The 20,127-nt window shown below is 49.0% G+C and overlaps 1 protein-coding gene across 1 annotated transcript; it reads left to right on the top strand.

Annotated features, from left to right (window-relative positions):
* The first annotated feature begins 6,700 nt into the window (after positions 1-6,700).
* On the top strand, positions 6,701-10,401 carry LOC135828445 (uncharacterized). Its single transcript, XM_065340897.1, has 2 exons — positions 6,701-7,918; positions 8,543-10,401. Exons 1-2 carry the CDS (start codon positions 6,877-6,879, stop codon positions 9,895-9,897), a joined length of 2,397 nt encoding a protein of 798 aa, XP_065196969.1. The 5' UTR covers positions 6,701-6,876; the 3' UTR covers positions 9,898-10,401.
* The last annotated feature ends 9,726 nt before the right edge of the window (positions 10,402-20,127 follow it).

Raw genomic sequence — 20,127 nt, 5'->3', positions numbered from 1 at the left:
TGTGACGAAAATAGAATACAATTAAAACAAGCAAACGAGCAGCTCAACCGAGATGAATTTGAATTTGCTGATCATTACCAGGGTTGAGTGAAATAAATAAATAAATAAGTTAGTATGCACACAGAGCTCAATAGCCCAGGTAAGGGGGTCACTGAGCCAGAGCAACAAGCAAACAGCAGCAGCAGCAGCAGCAGCAACAACAACAACGAGAATAAAGATTTGAAACGAGAGATCTCTAGGCTCACTGTTTTCTTTACTCCACCTATCCAGGTTATCCTATCTGTTATCCGTTTGGGCATGATTGTCCGTTAGATTCGCAATGCATTACCTAAAACATTTCACAAAATACATGCACTTCGGGATCTCACAGCCTAGTATTCCCCACTAATAGTCCTGCCCTACCACATCTCAATTCACACGTCCATTGAAAGTTTACTTTCAAGGCCAATGTTAAGATGATCCTTACCCTGAGAGATTCCTAGGCTCACTGTTTTCTTCACTCCACATATCCAGGTTATCTAATCTTGTTCTTAAATCTTTTCTCCCTTTCCATCGTCATCATAACATTGGGCTAACGCTGTTCAGCCAACGTGTGTAGCTTGCGTGAAGGGGGCCAGGGGGGGGGGGGGGGGGGGGGGAGAGAGAGAGAGAGAGAGAGAGCTTGAATGGAAGAAGAGAACGGTCCTCGGTCGGAGGCGCTGAGCTGAAAATGGGATATCATTGGACACCAGCTGAGGACTGGGGAAACTCTGCCTGATGATAGAGCATTATTTGAAGGAGTAGGGTTTACATGAAGATGATAATAATGTATGTGGCCTTGTAGGTAAACCGCGATTCGTCCGGGCCTGCAGTCATCAGTGCAGTAGGACAAACTTTGCAGGTGACACCGAATACTTTCAAGACTGTCTGCGGATGATTGCCTCCCCATGAAACATACATGTACATGTACGTCAGGCTAACCCGTAATGCAATTGGATCTCTTCTTCTCATTACGCGAATTCAAGAATGAAGATTAATATTAAAATATTTGCTGTCAATATTCGTTCAGTGCCTGGCATCTCAGTGCTATGCAAGGGAGGCCAGCCAACGCTTACTTCAAGTAAAAGCGTATGGGACGGTAGCGATCACTGATTCGAGCTTGCTAATGCCGCAATGCACTAGCATGCAGCACATAACACACGGAACCTGGCCTGTGCTGCAGCAGCTGTCGTCGTCGTTAGTGCGTGAGCGAGTGACTGACAGCCGGCGGCGCGATGCAGAAACGACACGCACATAAGTATTGACTATTGTACGTCGGCGGGTCGAAGCTTGCTGACAGGGGCCCGTCGTTATGGACGGACGCGGACAATGCCTGGTGGCGAGTAATGTTTGAACCAGTCGTGGCCAATGTTCTGCCTACTGGGACGTGTAGAATAGACCGGCGTCGACCGTGGCCCCTAGACTATGAGTAGTATACCCATGGACGGGTGTGGGCATGCAGAGGGTATTTTAACGTTGCAGGGTGCGCAGATCGACTCACCATCAAGTCTGCACGCATCATATTTTGGGTCGTGTCCTATTCATATCGCGCGGCCTCAATGTATGCAGATGTACTGCACCGCACACAATGATACTGCACTGCGGTAGGCTTTGGCCTACATGTGCCAGGCTGCATCGAATTATTTTCCTGGTTGAGTTGGTGATTATGACTCCTGAGTACTTTGAAATACATGTACATCGCATGCACGTACACAATGGACCCGCACTACTAGCTGGAAAAGGTCAGCAATAGCCACATACGTAAACAGACGACATTCACACCAGCTGACAAGGCCATAATGGCATAAATGACGGTGCGCCTGGTCAATGTGCGGTGGAAACGCCATCATGTGACGTACAATGCTAGGATGCGTCAGTGTTGAAAGTAAAACCGCTGAAAGCACAGTGAACAGTCACGGGAGGGCGGTTCCTGTAGAACTTGAGCTAACGTTGTTCAGTCAAGGTGTGTAGCTTGCGTGGAGGGAGGAGAGCGTGAACGGAAGGAGAGAACGGTCCTCGGTCGGGAGGTGCTCAGCTGAAGATTAGATGTCAATGGCGATCAGCTGAGGACGGGGGAACTCTGCGTGACGATAGAGCATTGTTTGAACGAGTAGAGTTTACATGAAGATGAAGGTGCTGTGTGCCTGAATTTGCCGTTACGGTCGGAACCAACAGTAAAAGTTGCTGCTTCAGTAAAGGTAAGCCCATGTCTCTTTTGATCAATTTAGCCAATGTAGTGTAGACCATAGAGTCCTAGTAGGACTAAAACGCTCAGAAGCGGGAATACCATAGACTCCATAGTTATGGAAGTGCTTGTTTTGACAAATCCGTTGATCGCCGCGCTGCAGAGAGTGCTCAATGTCAGAGACAGAGCTTAGTACATAGCAGACCCAGCGGAGGACGTTCAGGCTGGTTGTAACTCTGAGTTTCATGCCGTTAGGCAATCATCAGAGAACTATAAAGTGCTTGTTTTGTGTAAAGCGAGAGTTCCCAGATTGCCTAGAGTGCTCAACACCACAAGGATGGAGCATTACCACAAAAGGCAGAAGAGAACGGAGACAACCGGCTAGGGTCATTATTGTTGTATCGCTGCGTTTCATGCGCATAGCACAGCAAAGGCAATCTGTTCTCTTCTGCCTTTGAAGTGCTTGTCTTGTACCATGCAACCAGCGCCTCAGACTGCCGAGTGTTCACACGTTTTCATGTAGAAGTAGGGCAGGCTTGGAGATACGAACTGATACGGAAAATAGTTATCTCAGATAAGTTGTGATGCCATTAGCTGTTAGGTAATGCCTTGATGCTTGCTGGATTGTGGACGCCTGCCCGATAGCCAACCTTGGCACGCGGATTGAGTTTTGTATTGTATTGTATTGATGTTTAAAGGATTGGGAGAACTTCACATTTCAAAGGATCATTGAGGGAAATGAACTGCCTGAAAACAGTGAAAGGAAAAAAAATGCCAGACTCGCCAGGACTTTGGAGTGAAAAACTTGTCAGCGCCGTCTACATGTAGGTTCGGCCTGGTCCCATAGCTCAGATGTATTCATAATTGAACTGTATTGTATTTTAGTTATGGATTCTCCACAGGTCTTGGCCTAAATCGGGGGATTTAACCAGCAATCCACGGGCAGTTCCGACCGTGGACGCAAGAGGTGTTAGAAGATCTTTTTAGTTTTTACTCCTTCTGACCCAGAGAGTGCTGTAGCCGGGCAGTGCTCCTCTTCAACTAAAAAAGAAGAGAGGTTTCCTGCGATCTCCTTGCTCTCATCTCCTCCCTCTCATCCCATCGATCTCATTGCATTCGGAAGTTCCGAATCGGAACCTCAACGAATATACTTCAAGTAATAATACTTGTATGTATGTCGCACCAACCCCTTCTTCACATTGTATATTATACATGTACATAATTGGATTCAGCCGGACCCTGTCGCATTTTTAAAACAGCCATGACTGGAGATCCCCTGGAAGATTGCCCAGAACCTGAATATCACCTTCAGCACAGCCTAGACACCGGATCACTGATACCATCCCGGCAGTCCAGAGCACGCACGTGCAGGCGCTTGTAAACCTGAGGATATTCTTGGAGGGTCTTCGCTCCAGGCCAGGAAAGTTACTTGTATTATTTCGAGATTCCAGCGTCTTCGTTCTTAGTAGTGCCAAGAGTACCCAGAGAGATTTTTTTCTATTTTTTTCTATTTTTTTATTTACATGTACTCTTGGAATGGTAGCACGGGAATACTCAGTTTTCATGCGATACAATCTTCATGAAAAGAAGACACTGGGTTCTTTGCTCTCAACTTGGCATGTTCTATAATGTTGGTGACTTTCTGGCCAACATTCTCTAGAGCATCCCGTTCTTGGGCGCACGATGTTGCGGTGGTAGCCGGTGGCACTGAATCACACACACAAATTAATAGTATAACATCGCGGGGCCAGGGTGGATATTATGAACAACGGTTATAACCGTGCGATGCCAGCTTAGTTCGAATCCACCCCCTGGCCCTATGCTCTGACACGGAGAGGGTGTCAGTAATCTGAGCAGTGCAGTTTTTGGCATGCCACTATAGCCTGGTCAAGATTAGCACGCGGAACTGAGTTACTGGCATGCATTCGCACTCCGTCTGTGATGGCACGCCCCATAAACCCTGTCAATCACCACTTGTACTTTAGTACAGCCAGACACCTTGGACACCACCAACGAATGGATTATGTGCGCCTACACTAGGCTACAGTGATTCGATTTCCCACTGACATCATACAGCCAAAGCTATTGTTAGGCAGTGTTATCCATCACCTGAAGTGGTTGCCTTGCGCCGGGCCTGGCATACTCCTAAAACCAGACGGTCAGATGTCAGAAAACCGCCCCAAATTGATGCATAATGTCGACGAAGACACTGATGGATAGGGTAGCAGCATACTTACCTGATGCTGAGTTTGGGCTTCATTTCAGTACATGCCTGTTCATGTAACTGTTGTTAGTTTGACAGCATGAATACTGGTATTGTACTAGCATTGGGTTATAATAATACCATGTCTGTTCATGTACATGTAGGATCTAAGCTGATTTCGATTTCGAACCTGTCCCCTAAATTTCTAGTGAGATGGGGTGAACATGTACATGTACTTGATGATAGTATGACCAGGCCATATAGCCAGTGGCGGAATGGGTCCAGCGACAACAGCACTGTATAAACGAATTGCTCATCTGTTGGCTGAGAAGAGGGGTGAGCACTATTCTCATGCTATGGCATTTGTTAGATGCAGGATTTCCTTCAGCCTTTTGAAATCCTGTATCATGTGCATTCGCGGTTGTAGGCGAATAAATTTTAGTTTGAAATTTGCACCCTCCTGCGGAGCCCACGCTGCTTTGGCAGTGGCGGAGGCTCGCTTGCCGACGTAACCGTCGGAGACCATCATGAACAATGGACTGACTAATTATTCACTTGTCCTGTCTTTCTAAATAGCATGTTATTGCACATGTTCTTGGTTAAGTTTTTGTGCCTTTTTCGTGCTTTGGAGTTATTTGTTGTTTTTGGACTATTGATAGTAGATTACTTCATGATAGTCCACAAGTTCACCCCCCCCCCCCCCCCTGCACAACTTACTGCGGTCGTCTGAGAGAAGGCATTGGCGGATACTGCTCGAAAGAGAGTCGAAACGCATTAAAATTGGCGGAGCCATTCAAAGCTATTCCAAGCAATTCCTCGTATTCTGCTCCTCATCTGCATCCATAATTGTAGTGACCTTGCATGAATGCATGAACTATACCAGGAAAAACACCAGATTCTGCTTGTGTTTCTGGGCAGGCATTCTCTGCCAAGGCAAGTGCCATTGTAGGGGCTATTTTTAGAGCCACACTGTATGCACGTATGTGTATGTGTCCGGTAGGTGTACAGGTGCCTGTTTTTATTTGCTGTCTACGACTACCGGGTAGTGCTTGTATGTGTCAGTGGAAGAATTCGAGCAGTAGACGTTGGGTCTCGTGTTCTCTTGGAAGCATTCAAAGACTACATGACATAGTCATTGTACATGTTTGTAATGGTCAAGGTGCACGCCTGCACGGCTGTGAATGATACGTATTCGTACAATCAAGAGTTGATAAACAAGAGTGTGCAACTCCGGATCTCTCCTGCACAATCTGCAGATACCCCGCGCCCACGGCGGAATTTTTTGTTTACGTCACCTTTTTTCAGAGAAACGCGGCTTTGCCGCAGAGCAGTGTGAGAGCACGTGCTGGGCACCGACCTTGTAGTGTAAAGCCCAGCCAAGTGCACGAGGGAAAACTCTCCAAAAGGCTCGCAGCGCGTGCGTCGTCGAAAAGATTACGTCAACAAAAAATTCCGCCGTGGGCCAACCCATCCGCGAGTTGCACACTCTTGTTTATCTACTCTTGGTACAATATTACTACATGCATACGTACCTGTATACAGAGAAACCTGTCTAAGACGACCGCTCTAGGGATCTCCAAAATGTGGTCCCTGTTACCAGGTGGTCTCCTTATCCAGGGTCAGTTCACTGGAAATAGCATCCCTTGGTCCTGGTTCCAGTGGTCTTCTGGGACAGGTGGCCGCCTTATCCGAGTGGTCGCCTTGACAGGTTTCACTGTATGTACATGTAGCCTTGTAGAAACAAATAACGTTACGGTCGGGCACTTTGTCCAAGAGCTCTTCCGTTTGTCGTGAACGTTATACATGGAGACAGACGTCTAGTGTGCTGCTGAGCTAAATTATTATTATAAAGGACGCCTTCTGAGCCTCACTGCCACCATGAGGCATGGGGTGATGAGCACGCACTTATCTGCAACAAACCTGTCAAGGCGACCATCTGTCCTAGAAGACCACTGCAACCAGGACCAAGGGATGCTATTTCAGGCTGTCCAACCGTCCTGCTTTGGACCAAAACAAGTTTGTGTACATTTACATGGGAGTCAATTGCCTTTGTGTACCTTATAATATAGTTGTCCTGCTTTGGAACGGTGGCAAGGTTGGACAGTCTGCTATTTCCAGTAAAATGGCTCTGGATGAGGAGACCACCTGGTAAAGGAAACCACGTTTTGAAGGTCCCTTGAGCGGTCGTCTTACACAGGTATCACTGTACATGTATGCAGCTCGGTGCTGAGTGTTGATCGGCCTTGCGGCGTGTCGCTGTTTGCCTGAATTTTCATGTTGTCTACTGCAGCGCCCACAACGACGAGTAAAACGGCCTCAACCTCACTTTCCTCCTCTCCAGACGCAGCACAACATAGGGAGGCGTTGGTGAGGCGATACAACAGTAAAAACCTGGTGGATCCACCAGCACTCCAACCCCCTCGTAGCAAACGGGCGCTCCCAACGGAGGAGAGAAGTCGTCGGGAAGAAAATGAAATCAAACATGCTGCCCCTGTATTCATGTCTATTATGCGTTGCGGCACTGGCCACCATCTCGTCGGCACAGCAGCCGACACCGGAGCGATTGGCCCGGCAGCGGCGCCAGCATCAAGCTCAGCAGCAGTGGCGTCACGCCGCTAATCAACAGCAGCAAGCGCAAGCCGGTGCCTGGAAGAAGCTGAAGCCTATGGCACGAAGCCCGGACGTCTTTGTACCCAACGAATGGACCTGGGGAATGGTATCACCGTCGGGACAGGCAACGGCCGGTCAGCGGCCCACCGGCAGCCCGGGGGCGCTTCGGCCCAACCCGGTTGTCAGCCCGGAGCTCCTCAAATTCGACTTCTTCCCAACGAAGGCCCGCAACGGGACGGCCACGAACAATCTTCCCGGGGCGTCCAATTTCCGTCCGGGCAAGGTTAGGCTGCCCAGCACGTTCAAGAATCGCCAGCCATACAACCGGAGGCCAACCCCGGGTGGGAATCCTATCACGAACAAGAAACCCTCGGGCAAAAACGGCATGGTTCCGGACAAAGCACCCCCGAAGAGGGTACCGGGCACCCAGGCCAAAGCACACGCGGCTGGTAAAGCAGGCACGGGCCTAGACTCAGGTCAGGCATCCAAAGCTGACGGACAATCACCTGTGGCAGCGGATGCACCCCAGCAAGGACAAGAATACGTCAAAAACGCCGCAGATTCCGCGCAGAATGCGAAGCGGACCGGCAGCAGCCACCCGGGAACGATCGATGTACTGGGCAGCATTCCAGCTGGCCGTCACTACCAGACATTCATCGACGTCCAAGACGGCGGAAACTTCAGTATCGTCTTCGCGGTGTGCTCCGGTCGACTGGAGATCGACGTCAGCGTGAACCAGGAGTCGCTCTTTGACTACAGCAACATGCAGCGACGTCGACGGCAGACGCACGGCCTCCAGTTGCGCTACGAAACACCTTTCGCCCGTAACTCTGGCCCAGATCTAGGCTCAAACGCGGAGCAAGTCGCTCTGGGCACGTTGACGCAGCTGAACGTCGATCCAGGTAAGTGCATACAACATACATGACTCTGAGCCGCAAAGGAGTTTATCAAACCTCCCTAGCCACTTGGCTTTGGCTGGTGTCTGGTGGGCAATGGAACGCAGATCTACGGATTTGAAGCCAGATGATCGGACAACTCCATTCCAACACACGAAGCACAGGAGCCACCAGAATTTTCCGCCTCATCGAAATTTCTGGTGGCTCCTGTGCTTTAATAGTGTGTTTAATTAGCACTAGTTTGTTTCCTTCAAGAGAAATCCATAACTCCAATCCGAGTGTTCTTGTACTGCAGTGGCTGAGAACGACTAAACCACACAATACGGTTGAAAATAGAACTACTTATTTCTGGTGTCAGAAATGGAGGCTAGGAGTTGGAGCAGCCTACGTTTGGCCATTTAATGTCGGATGTTTTTTTGTTTTTCTGTCGGACTCCTACGGTGAGCGCAGTTGTATGTTCCCATGTGCTTTCTCTGGACTAAATCTGCGCTGTGTGTACATGTCCAGATAGAGCATGGCAAAGACCTGGAATACCAGGAAATTATTTTGAGGTCATAAACTGGTACTGTTCATGATGAAAATCCACCGATTGTTTTCTTAACTTGCTGATCACTCTGTTTGCATGTCCAGGCCGCTACTACCTGACGGTCATCAACGAAGCAACGAAGAACATAGGCCGGTTCGGACTGTACGCCACGCACCATCTCGACAGCATGATCTACCCGATTCTGCCCGAGGAGCCGATGATCCGCGTGTCGGCCATCCGGCCCACGCAGATACTGGTCAGCTGGCCGCCGACGCTGGACGCCGGGCGCAACAGGATCGAGTACTGCGTGATGACAACGGAGAGCGCCACGTGGAAGCACCGCGTCGTCACCAACGCCTGTGACAAATTCCTCGCCGAGAAATCGTCGTCGGCACCCGTACGAGAGAAGATCTGCACGACGGAGACCGAGATCATGCTGAAACGCTTGCGACCGGCCACGGCGTATCACGTCGAAGTTGACGCTCGCAACCTGGACACGGATCGCTATGTGCCCTACCTGCCCACGGTGGCGGTGACATCGGAGGCCGGCGTGACGCTCGAGGACGCCGTGGAGCTTCGCGACGCCGCCGTCGACGGCTACAGCAAGCGCGTGTTCACGTTCGACGTGACGCGGCGAGTGGCCCGGCGCGGTCCGCTCAGCGTCACCGTGGCGTCATGCAACGCGCTGCATGGCTGGCTGCTCACGCGCGACGGCGTCCACGTGGCGCAGCGCGGCCCGCCCGGCGAGGGGGGAGCGCCCGCGGAGGCAACGTCGCGGCGACAGCTGATGGTGTCGGACGCGGCGATGCTGCACGCGCTGCAGCGCACGCCCAACGCCTCGCACCCCGCTCCGTACCTGCAGCAGAGCAGTCACGAAACCCTGGATGCCGAGCGCGGTGTCTACCAGCTCACTGTCTACAACCACGGCCCGCAGGCTATGAAGGCGGATATATTCGCGACCACGTCGCTCGCCGAGAAGCCGTTCCCGACGACTCCGACGGACGCCGGCATCTTTGTGCAGAACGCGAGCTGCGACGCCGCGGTTCTCAACTGGCACGAAGGCCTCGGCTCGACGAACGTCACCTACTGCCTTCAGCTGACGGTGGGTTACGAGCCATCGCTCGTCAATAGTCTGGACAGCTGTAACAGTGAGAGCTCGTACTCGGTCATCTACGATGACATGCTACTAGGCGCCGACTGCTCGCCGGAGACCGAGCGTGAGGTCTCCCTGGCAGCGCGGCATCATCGCGGCAACAACGCCACCGCCGACCCGGCGATCACGGCCGAGGTCATCGCGGTCAACACGCACACGCGCCGCCTGGTCGTCTACCCGCCGTCAACGTTCATGTGCAACACCAGTGGTAATACACTGGCGCTTCTGTCCGCGTCCGCAGGGCACCTTAATCCCGCTGCCGCGATGGCGACTGCTCTCATCATCAACCTCGCAATGTTACTCTAGGCATTTTGGTGTTCATGAGTAACACCAGCGGCGATGCATGGGCACTTCTCTCTACGTCCGCACGACGCCTCAATCCCGCTGCCGCCATGGCGATTGCTCTCATTGTCACCATCGTAATGTTACTAGTACTGCAGGCATTTCCGCATTGAAGTGTAACAGCAATGTGCCCGTATGCTCGTAAACTGTGCACAGAAGTCTTTTTAGTTGAGCCCAATCTATTTTTTTAATTTAATATTTTTGCAAGAATCCACAAGGCCAATTAGATGCAGCACAGCATGCAAGCGAGCGGTGGCAGACCTTACGTACCTTTTGTTTAGAGCCTATATTAATGATTCCAGCGCAGAACCTTTTGTTCGATACTATGCAAGAACTCACCTTGATTTTAACGATAAGTAAGTTCGATACACCTGTTTCAGCCATAAGATAGTGCCGATACTACTGCATGCAGTGAGTATTCATTGTTGTCCTTTTTCGAGCACAGGTACATGTGGGCCAAAGAAAGAATGAATGCTGCACGAATGTACCGTAGTGACGTGTACAGGCACCGTCAGGCTGAGTGAGGTTGTTCATCCAGGATCCTACCAACTTCAAGTCTGGTCTCGCTGCTGGAAGCTCGAGTTGAAGTGTCATGTGCGGGAGATCAGGGGGGGGGGGGGGGGGTAGTCTTTGTCGGATAATGCTCGAAAAGCAGTGAAATTCCATGGCAGAAACACACAAACCTTATGGCAGGCACTTCCTTGAATTCTGCTCCATTTGTCCACATATCAACACATGCATGAAACATACCCTGAGAAAAGGTGCCAACTTCGGCCAATTTTCCTGCCGGCACCGTGCCAATCGCTATCAGTGGGAGATCAGCCTAGTACCAAGAGTATGGGGGGTTATAATTATTATACTCTTGCTAGTACTAGTAGCCTATGTCATTCTCATGTTTCATACTTCAAGTAGTAAGTACAGTGTCTATGCCCAGTCGAGTCACTGCGTACTGTAAATATACAAATTTTCGGCAGCTATTTAATTTCGGCTATATTCGGCACCGACCCAAAACGCCTAAATATTAATTAAAACGCCCATGAAATTTTTCACAGCATCTGTCGCACTATACCATGCCCTCTACCCCACGCCGAAAATAAATCGCCGCCGAAATGTCAAAAATCGTGAAGTGCCGAAATTTTGCAGCGCCGAAATTTTGTATATTTACAGTATGTATTTTAAATTTGTAATCATGCGGCTTTAGTGAGAAAACTTGAACTTAGAGGTTGCTGCGACTTCGGCGATACTTGGAGAATTGTGTGCAGCTCCCGATGTGGGTGTTCGGGCCTGTTCGTTCTAGGGTGCCCAGCAATACACTTTTAAAATCCAGGGTACCCAGCAATATACTTAGTTCCAGGGTGCCCAGCAATACACTTAGTTCCAGGGTGCCCAGCAATACACTTAGTTCCAGGGTGCCCAGCAATACACTTAGTTCCAGGGTGCCCAGCAATACACTTAGTTCCAGGGTGCCCAGCAATACACTTAGTTCCAGCGTGCCCAGCAATACACTTAGTTCCAGGGTGCCCAGCAATACACTTAGAATGGTGGTAAAACATGCACTGGAGGGGTATAGCAAATTGGTTCAAGTCCTGGTGCCAGTGGTGGTGACAGTGAGGTCTGTCTTCAGACTTACATGTATTGGCAACCCCCCCCCCCCTCCCGTTTCATTCCCTCCAACTCCTGAATTTTTGTATCCAGGAGATGTGCTTTCAGTCAGGAAGACTGTTTTCGCGGAGTTAGTCCTCCTTGCAATACACATGTACATGATTGTACTCGTAGATCTACTGGTAATTACTATGCTGTCATCCGATGATCTCACCAGGGAGTAGTAAGAGGTCTGGAGATGGCACATACATGTACAAGTACATGTATATGTTTCAACGCGGCCTCACTGGACTCAGGGAGTAGCTGTGGGAAGGTTGACCCAAACATTGCCAACGATGCAATACAGGGGGAGTAGTAAAACCGTGTTTTGGAGTAGTAAAAACCGGCTTTTTAGTACTCCCCCCCCCCCCCCAAGAGTCCATCGGGGGATTATGCATGATTTATGTGATGGACTCTTGGCAGTCTTGCCTGATGCCATACACCTGATACTAGGCATGGGCGGGTGCTAGCATTATGGCTGGCATCGTAGACTTATAGTTTAAAGGCTGGCATCATAGACTTATAGTCCCTTTTTTCCAGGTGGCATAATGCTGGCATTATAACACCATTTCTCATGCAAAATTGGCATTATAAGCATAATTGCCGGTCGACAACGGTGTCATGCATGAAGCTGGCTAGGTCCAGTTCCGAAAATCGTGCATCTGAAGTTCTGAACCCGTTCGGCTTCGTCCGGAGACTTGACGTTACAAATAAACCTTCTCAGTGGATTGTAACTTTGTTTCAGACAACATGCTCACTGCTGTTTAATTTTTTCGTCTACGCTTTGGCCTTGATCCAAGACGGCCTTCCTAAATCGACTTTTCCAACTTTCAAACTGGCATTATGGAGTAGTGTGAGCATTACAAGTGGCATTATATCCTCATTATTATGAGCATTGCCTTTAGCATTATCGCAGCAAATAACTAGCATTACCCGCCCATGTCTACCTGATACACCGGGATATCGGATGCGCGTGTTCATATGACCAAGCGTCCATAAACAGTACTGTTGTTTATGCACTCTTGATGTGAGGCACTAACGAGTAGGCACCGGCGGATAATCATGATAATGCCGGCTAAGGTCCGGCGGATTCTGCCGGCAGAAAAATTGGCAGAATTCGGTACTTTTTCTGGTAAGTTTCATGCATGTTTGGTATGTGGATTTATTTAATATTTATTTATTTCACCGAACGTAGACGATAATTATTATTATTATTATTACGAGTTAAGAGTAACTCTCCATCACTGTAACTGGATACTAAATACAGTCAGAAAGTGCAATAACCAGGCACAAAACTGACAGAGCACTGAGACATTCGACGTCCTGACACCTAGCTTAAACACATCTCCGTAGCGCTAACCGACAGCCTTCCAACTTGGAAGGTTCAAGGTTATGAAAAGACCAAAGAGGGGAAGGCAAGCGCAACGAAAACGAGCAAAAGCTACAGTCCCAACGGAACAAATGCACTTTCTGACTGTATATAGTATCCAGTTACAGTGATGGAGAGTTACTCTTAACTCGTATCCATATGTCCTTTTCTTTTCTACATTTATTTATTATTAATATTATTATTTATTCCACCTTCCCGTGGCCAGAGAATATAGGCCAATATGGAGGGGGTGGTAGCCAGCCGTGGCAGTAAACAAAAACAAAGCAAAAAAAATAATATGAAACTCGGATGTTGAGCCATAAATAAATGTAGAAAGGAAAAGGACATATGGATACGAGTTAAGAGTAACTCTCCATCACTGTAACTGGATACTATTATACAGTCAGAAAGTGCAATAACTAGGCACAAAACTGACAAGAGTACATGTACTGAGACAGTCGACGTCCTGACACCTAGCTTCAACACATCTCCGTAGCGCTAACCGACAGCCTTCCAACTTGGAAGGTTCAAGGTTATGAAAAGACCAAAGAGGGGAAGGCAAGCGCAACGAAAACGAGCAAAAGCCACAGTCCCAACGGAACAAAGAATGTCGATTGTTACTAGACGATGACGAGACCAGTGCGATATTTGACAAAGCGGTCTAACTACAATTCGAAGCAGCAAAGCAGCATACCACCCAACTTGGGTGGGTCATAAAATTAATATCAAAGACAAGTAAAGAAAGGGGAAGCTTTGCGAAAACGAATTGTACAAGCCGAAAGCCAAACTCCTACAGTACTCCTCATGCATGACATTGTGATGGACTAGTTGACTACAAAACAAGTTGTTTCACACGACGTACTAGCTAGGTGTCAGGACGTCGAATGTCTCAGTACTCTTGTCAGTTTTGTGCCTAGTTATTGCACTTTCTGACTGTATATAGAATCCAGTTACAGTGATGGAGAGTTACTCTTAACTCGTATCCATATGTCCTTTTCCTTTCTAAAAAAAAATAAATAATAAATATTACTTGTACACATTACTGGAGACAAAGAGAAACAAATGTCGATGAAGAATTAGCAGCTATTACAACACGAGCTTCATGTCGGCCTTGAAATCATTTAGCGTACAAGACGATTTTACTTATAGAGGCAGGGCCAGCCAGAGAGGATAGGCAGCGAAAAACGGAGATCTGGTATAAGCTGATGTTCGGGCTTTAGGCAAAGTGCAGGGATTCCACGTAGGACGAGTGGGAAGAAACCAGTTATATTTACGCAAGTGTGGCGGGGCTTTGTCAAGACGAATAGAATGAACAACAATACACAGTTTTCGATCCGCTTGACTAGAGATAGGGAAGGTGTTAAACATATCATACAGCTCGGCAGAAGGAAAGTATGATGGTTTGCGGAAAAGGACTTTCAGTATCCTCTTATTGTGGACTTCCAGGGTACTCATTAACGATTTACTTAGTAGGGATGACCAGGCGATTGAGCAATAGAGAAAAATGGGGGGAATATAGCAATGATAAAAAAGGTGAATGCATTCAAGCGGTAGGTGGGAGCAGTGAGACACGAGTTAGCCAACAACTTTACTGACTTTGCTACAGATAAAGTCGACATGTCTGCTAAACGATAAGTCTGAGTCAATGAGCAAACCAAGATGCGTGTGTTGCTTTACCACTGTGAGGTCTGTGAGGGATCCGGGAAGAGTGAATGTGTAACAGGTTTAATCAAACTTGAAAAGTAAGAGGCCTGGTTGAGCGTGCCTCGACCAGTTATATGCAAAATGTGATAGTATACATGTGGCAATGGCGCCAATGAAGGTGCTAATAGACAGGCGTAAGACGCATGAGGTGCGAGGGAGTGTAAAGTTATAGAGAACAGGGGAAAACTGTTACATCATCCCCCTCCTATGGAGAGGAAGGAGCTTATAACCCAAATGCTCAAGTGGAATAGAGTACAATAAGCGCAAACACGTGCGAGACGAAAAAAGGCTTCGCACTGAAGTAACACAATAAGACGACTGAAACTCCATGCAAATAAAGTGTAATAAGCTCAACAAATGTGTAAGGTGAAACTAGAAGTTCAACTGCAAAACTCAGCGGGCAGAAGCCAAGGTTTTGTACTTCTGAAGTGGAACAATGTCATTACCAGATTCATCCAACAAATAATGTTCAGGCTCCCAAGTGGCATCAGAGTAGCCTTGCCACTTGACTAGGTACTGAAGCTGATTCTGCCGGCGGCGGTGACTGAGAATGTTCTCCACCACATAGCGGGCATGACCATCAAGGTCCGTGATAGGCGGAGGCGTAGGCTGTCTCCTATTAGGAATAGCGTTCTTCTCGTAGGCACGGAGTGCCGACACATTAAATACCGGGTGACAGCGGCTGGTATGAGGCAACTTGAGCTTGTAGGCATTCGGGCCGACCACATGGGTTATAGGAAAGGGGCCAAACCACTTGGGGCGTAATTTATGGGATGGTCGGTCCCGAGCTTCAGGAGTCAGGAGGAAATCCCGGTAGACCATTACCAAATCTCCCACCTTCAGCTTTCCCTCGACCCTTGTCCGATCTGCATAGAAGGCCTGACGAGCTTGAGCTGCCACTAGCGCATCTTGTGAGATCTTGACCGCGTCTTGTCTTGCTTGCAACCAATCAGCTGAATCTCTGCCTCCCTGAATAGGGTTGAGGAAGTCGGGTGGCGCTCTGGGATTTAGACCGTAATTTAAGAAGAACGGTGTGTTTCCTGTAGATGATTGAGTAGCGCTGTTGATAGAAAACTCACAGAGAGGTAGGAGCATATCCCAGTTATCTTGTTTATGATTTACAAAAGCCCTCAGCACATCCTCTACTATTCTGTTTACTCGTTCAGTTAGGCCATCTGTCTGAGGGTGATTGGCAGTACTAAATGCTAGTTTCGTTCCTAAGCGATCAAACAATTCCTGAAAAAATGCTGCCGTAAATCTTGGATCACGATCACATACAATACTAGAACTCAAACCATGAAGTCGAAATACATGTTGAATATACAGATCAGCACTTCCTTTAGCGTCAATAGTAGAGGAAGTAGGTGCTAAATGTACACACTTTGTCAAGCGGTCTACAAATACATATATAGCATCATGACCTGTATCGGTCCTAGGCAAACCCATGATAAAATCCATCGAGATATCCGCCCACGGCTGACTGGGCACTGGTAAATTCTGCAAGAGACCAGTTTTTAGCTGGCCGCCTTTAACTCGTTGGCAGACGTCACATGACTTGACAAACGCCTTTACATCCAGTCCCATTCTGGGCCAATAGAAATATCTAGCGAGTCTGAAATAGGTGCGATCTCGACCGGGATGCCCCGCAGTCACACAGTCATGGTATTCTTGAAGCAGGGCGAGTCGGAGTTTGCTACTCTTTGGAATGCATAACCTGTTCTGTGGTGAAGATCTGAGATAAAGATAACCGGGTGTTTCATTTAGAAGGTAACGGTCGTGCAGATTGTCATGGCTTGAATTTTTCAGTCTCCTGATAATGGGAGCAAGATCCTTGTCGCACTTGTAACCGCTGACAATTAACTGCGCTAAGTCTGGATTAATCTCTAGGGTATGCTCTATGGCATTCAACTGAATGTTAGGAGGATAGGATGACCCGCCTATTTCAGAATCACTGAACAGATCTGGACGGCGTGAAAGCGGGTCGGCAATGTTTTTCTTTCCTGGTTTGTGAAAGACCGTAAAGTCATAGTCAGCTAAAAACTCTACCCATCTTGCCTCACGCTTGGTGAGAGTCGGTTTGGTTCGTAAATAGACAACACCCATATTATCAGTCATCAGGTCAAAGTGGCGGAATAGATAGATTCTCCAGCACTTTAATGCAAATACCACAGCCAACGTTTCCCTCTCGGCCGCAGTATAGTTGCGTTCTGCAGCTGACAGTTTCCGACTACAATAGGCTACGGGATGCAAATCCATATCTTCTCCCTGCTGCAGGAGCACACCCGCCACGGCAAAGTCACTTGCGTCAGTTTCTACCGTGAAGCTTTTCTCAACATCGGCCAGTTGCAACACTGGCGCCTCGAGTAATGCTGATTTTAGAGACTCGAATGCCTTCTGTCTAGCAGCGCTCCATTCAAAGCGTGAATTTTTTCCGGTGATTTCTTCTAATGGACGAGAGATGGTCGAGTGTCGATCTATGAACCTTCGGAAATAGTTTGCAAAGCCAAGAAACTTCCTCACATCAGTTACTGACGACGGAGTTGGCCATGTTTCCACAGCACTTATCTTCTTGGGATCAGGGGAAATTGATGTGCCGTTGATTTTATGCCCCAAGAAGAGAACTTCTCTCACGCCGAATTCGCATTTAGACTGTTTGCAATACAGCTCACTATTTCTAAGTGTTTCTAGAACTGTTTGAAGATGATGCTGATGATCTTCCCAGGTCTTGCTGAAGACTAGAATGTCATCCAAGAATACTACAACGAATTTTCGGAGATGCGGTTGCAGAATAGAGTTCATGAGTGACTGAAAGGTGGCCGGGGCATTAGTCAGCCCGAATCCCATGACTCTAAATTGGAAGTGGCCGAACGGCGTATTAATGGCCGTCTTAGAAACATCCGAGTCTTGAATTCTGATTTGATTGTACCCCGACCGCAAGTCCAACTTGGAGAAATATGCACTGCCCTGGATCGTGTCGAATAAGTCATCAATATTAGGAAGACAAGCTTTGTTTTTGATCGTAATTCTATTCAATTCTCGCCAATCGCACACCATTCTCAGAGTACCATCCGACTTTTTCACAAAAAACACAGGTGCACCGTATGGCGACTTACTTGGCTCAATGAATCCCTTCTCAAGTAATTCTGACAGCTGTGACTGGAGCTCGTCCATCTCTGGTTTCGGCAGGCGGTAGGCGGGTCGAGACGGTGGTCTGGCTCCATCTTCTATCTGGATTTCATGGTCGACTGGTCTCTTCGGTGGAAGCTCATTCGGCAGCTCGTCTGGAAATAAATCCTGGTACCTCTTGAGCAGGTTCTGGATGTCTTGTTGCTCTGATTCCTGGAGTTGTGGCCCGGAACGATTCTCCTCGTTTGCAGCAGTGACCCATGCAAGAAACCCCTCGGCTCCACTCCTCAGGGCATGACGAGCTTGTCGGCCACTGATAAACATGCTTTCCACAGATGGCCGGTCGGCTGTCGGCGGGTTAGCTGCAGGCAATTCGGCAACAAAGGGCTCACCGTCCAACTGAACTTCGTTCGTACGGAAGTTGATGCTGGGGTTGTTCCTTGTAAGCCACGGCTTGCCAAGAATAGCGTCGTAGCGAGTCAGGGGATACACAGTAAAGTGCTGTTCCTCACTGAAGCCCCCGACTGTCACCCTTAGCGTGCGTGTGGAAATCTGCGGGACCTCGCTGGTCGAGCCGTCCGCCAATGTTACGCTCAGCACTGCTGAGCTTGCATCCGTGTCAAGATGATGCTTTCGAACAAAACTGTCTGCAATGAAGTCATGCGTCGAACCGGAATCTATCAGCATCACTGCACGGCGACCGCCGATCTTTCCCTGTATGCGCAGTAGGTCGTGTTCAGGTTCATTGCCGACGCTGACGTTGCTGACATGACACCTTTCTGCAACGGGACAATTTCCTACAGCTATGGGTGTCTCCGGCTCCGTAGGTTCCTGGAGAGCAACGTCTTCAACCTCCAGAGCTCCGAACCGGTTAGCGACTGGTACCGGCGTGGGTGCTTGGGTCGTCGCCAGTAAGCGCACCCCCTTTCTTACTGGCGACCAGCGTTTGGGTAGCGCTGTCCACCCTCAGTACAGTCTTTAGCGAGGTGGCCTGGCTTCCTGCAAGCAAAGCAGTGTCCCATTGCTCGCAGTTGGACACGCTCTTGGTCCGTCAGCTTGCGGAGGCCCTGAGTCTGACCACGGAAGCTGGGCACGGAACGCGACTCTCTACTGGCTGGTGGCCCCGACGCCGGTGGCCCTGACGACTGCTCCACGGTGTTTGCTGCCATGACAGCTTGCTCCAGGGTACGTGGATGCTCACGCATGACCTGTCGCTGGATGTGCGGCACTAGACCCCTGACGAACAGCAGCGCTCTGGTGTGGTGGTCGATTTCCGGCACTTGCAGGCTGAGGCGAGTGAAAGCAGCAATGTATGCGTCCAGCGACCCGCGCTGCGCTGCGGAAATTAGTCCCATACGCGATGTTTCCTCGTTGTGCCGTGGTCCGTACACATCGCCAAGTGCCGCTTTCAGAGCAGGCCAGTCGGAAAACACTTGGTTAGCTTCCAATGCCGCTATCAACCAAAGACGAGCGTTTCCAGTCAAAAATCCTGCCGCGTAGTCGACCCTCTGTGCCGCATTTGGGAGCGCCAACGACCGTAGGGCCATGTCCATTGCAAACGTCCATTCTTTGAATGTAGCGGAATCTCCTCCAAACACAGGCGGCTCTTTCGTAAGGCGGGGTGTTGGCTCCCACGGTTCCGAGTTCGGATGTATCGTTCGGTTTCCTTGGCTAACGCGCTGAGCGGTCTTGATATCGTTTATCAGCCGAACGACGAGTACGAGGAGCGTAAGCAGAGCGACCAGAACACCTGCCAAAAGCAGAGTAGGAACCATCCTCTGCTACCAGTGTAACAGGTTTAATCAAACTTGAAAAGTAAGAGGCCTGGTTGAGCGTGCCTCGACCAGTTATATGCAAAATGTGATAGTATACATGTGGCAATGGCGCCAATGAAGGTGCTAATAGACAGGCGTAAGACGCATGAGGTGCGAGGGAGTGTAAAGTTATAGAGAACAGGGGAAAACTGTTACAGAATGCATAGGTTGGCTCTGAGTTCGGCAGGAATAATATCTCAGTCTTGGTGATATTAGATCTTAGTCTCCATGTAGTCATCCACTGATGGACTTCGTTGATACCGCGCTGGAGACTGCCTCGCAGCCTATCTAGACGCTCATTGAACCGGAGCAGTGCAACATCGTCAGCAAATAAGGACACACCTTCAACATGACAGTGGGAAGATCATTTATATACACTAGGAAAAGGAGAGGCCCTAGGATGGATCCCTGGGGCACTCCGGACAGAACAGGTGAAGCATCTGAGAGAAGTCCACCTACAAAGACAACTTGCGTTCTGCCGGATAGGTAGTCTGTAATCCACTCCAGCGCTGCGCTGGCAGCGCTGGAGTGCATTAGCAA

This window comes from Sycon ciliatum, chromosome 12 (genome assembly GCF_964019385.1).
Source record: "Sycon ciliatum chromosome 12, ocSycCili1.1, whole genome shotgun sequence".
Taxonomy (NCBI): Eukaryota; Metazoa; Porifera; class Calcarea; order Leucosolenida; family Sycettidae; genus Sycon; species Sycon ciliatum.
The sequence above is the reverse complement of the archived record's forward strand: the minus strand, read 5'-3'. Positions and strand labels throughout refer to the sequence as shown.

What these genes read in the sequence shown, in the direction of transcription:
- LOC135828445 (XM_065340897.1), top strand. Translation starts at nt 6,877, where the DNA reads ATGAAATCAAACATGCTGCCCCTGTATTCATGTCTATTATGCGTTGCG. An exon ending in GCAGCTGAACGTCGATCCAG is followed by an intron (nt 7,919 to 8,542) that starts GTAAGTGCATAC and finishes TTGCATGTCCAG; the next exon opens with GCCGCTACTACCTGACGGTC.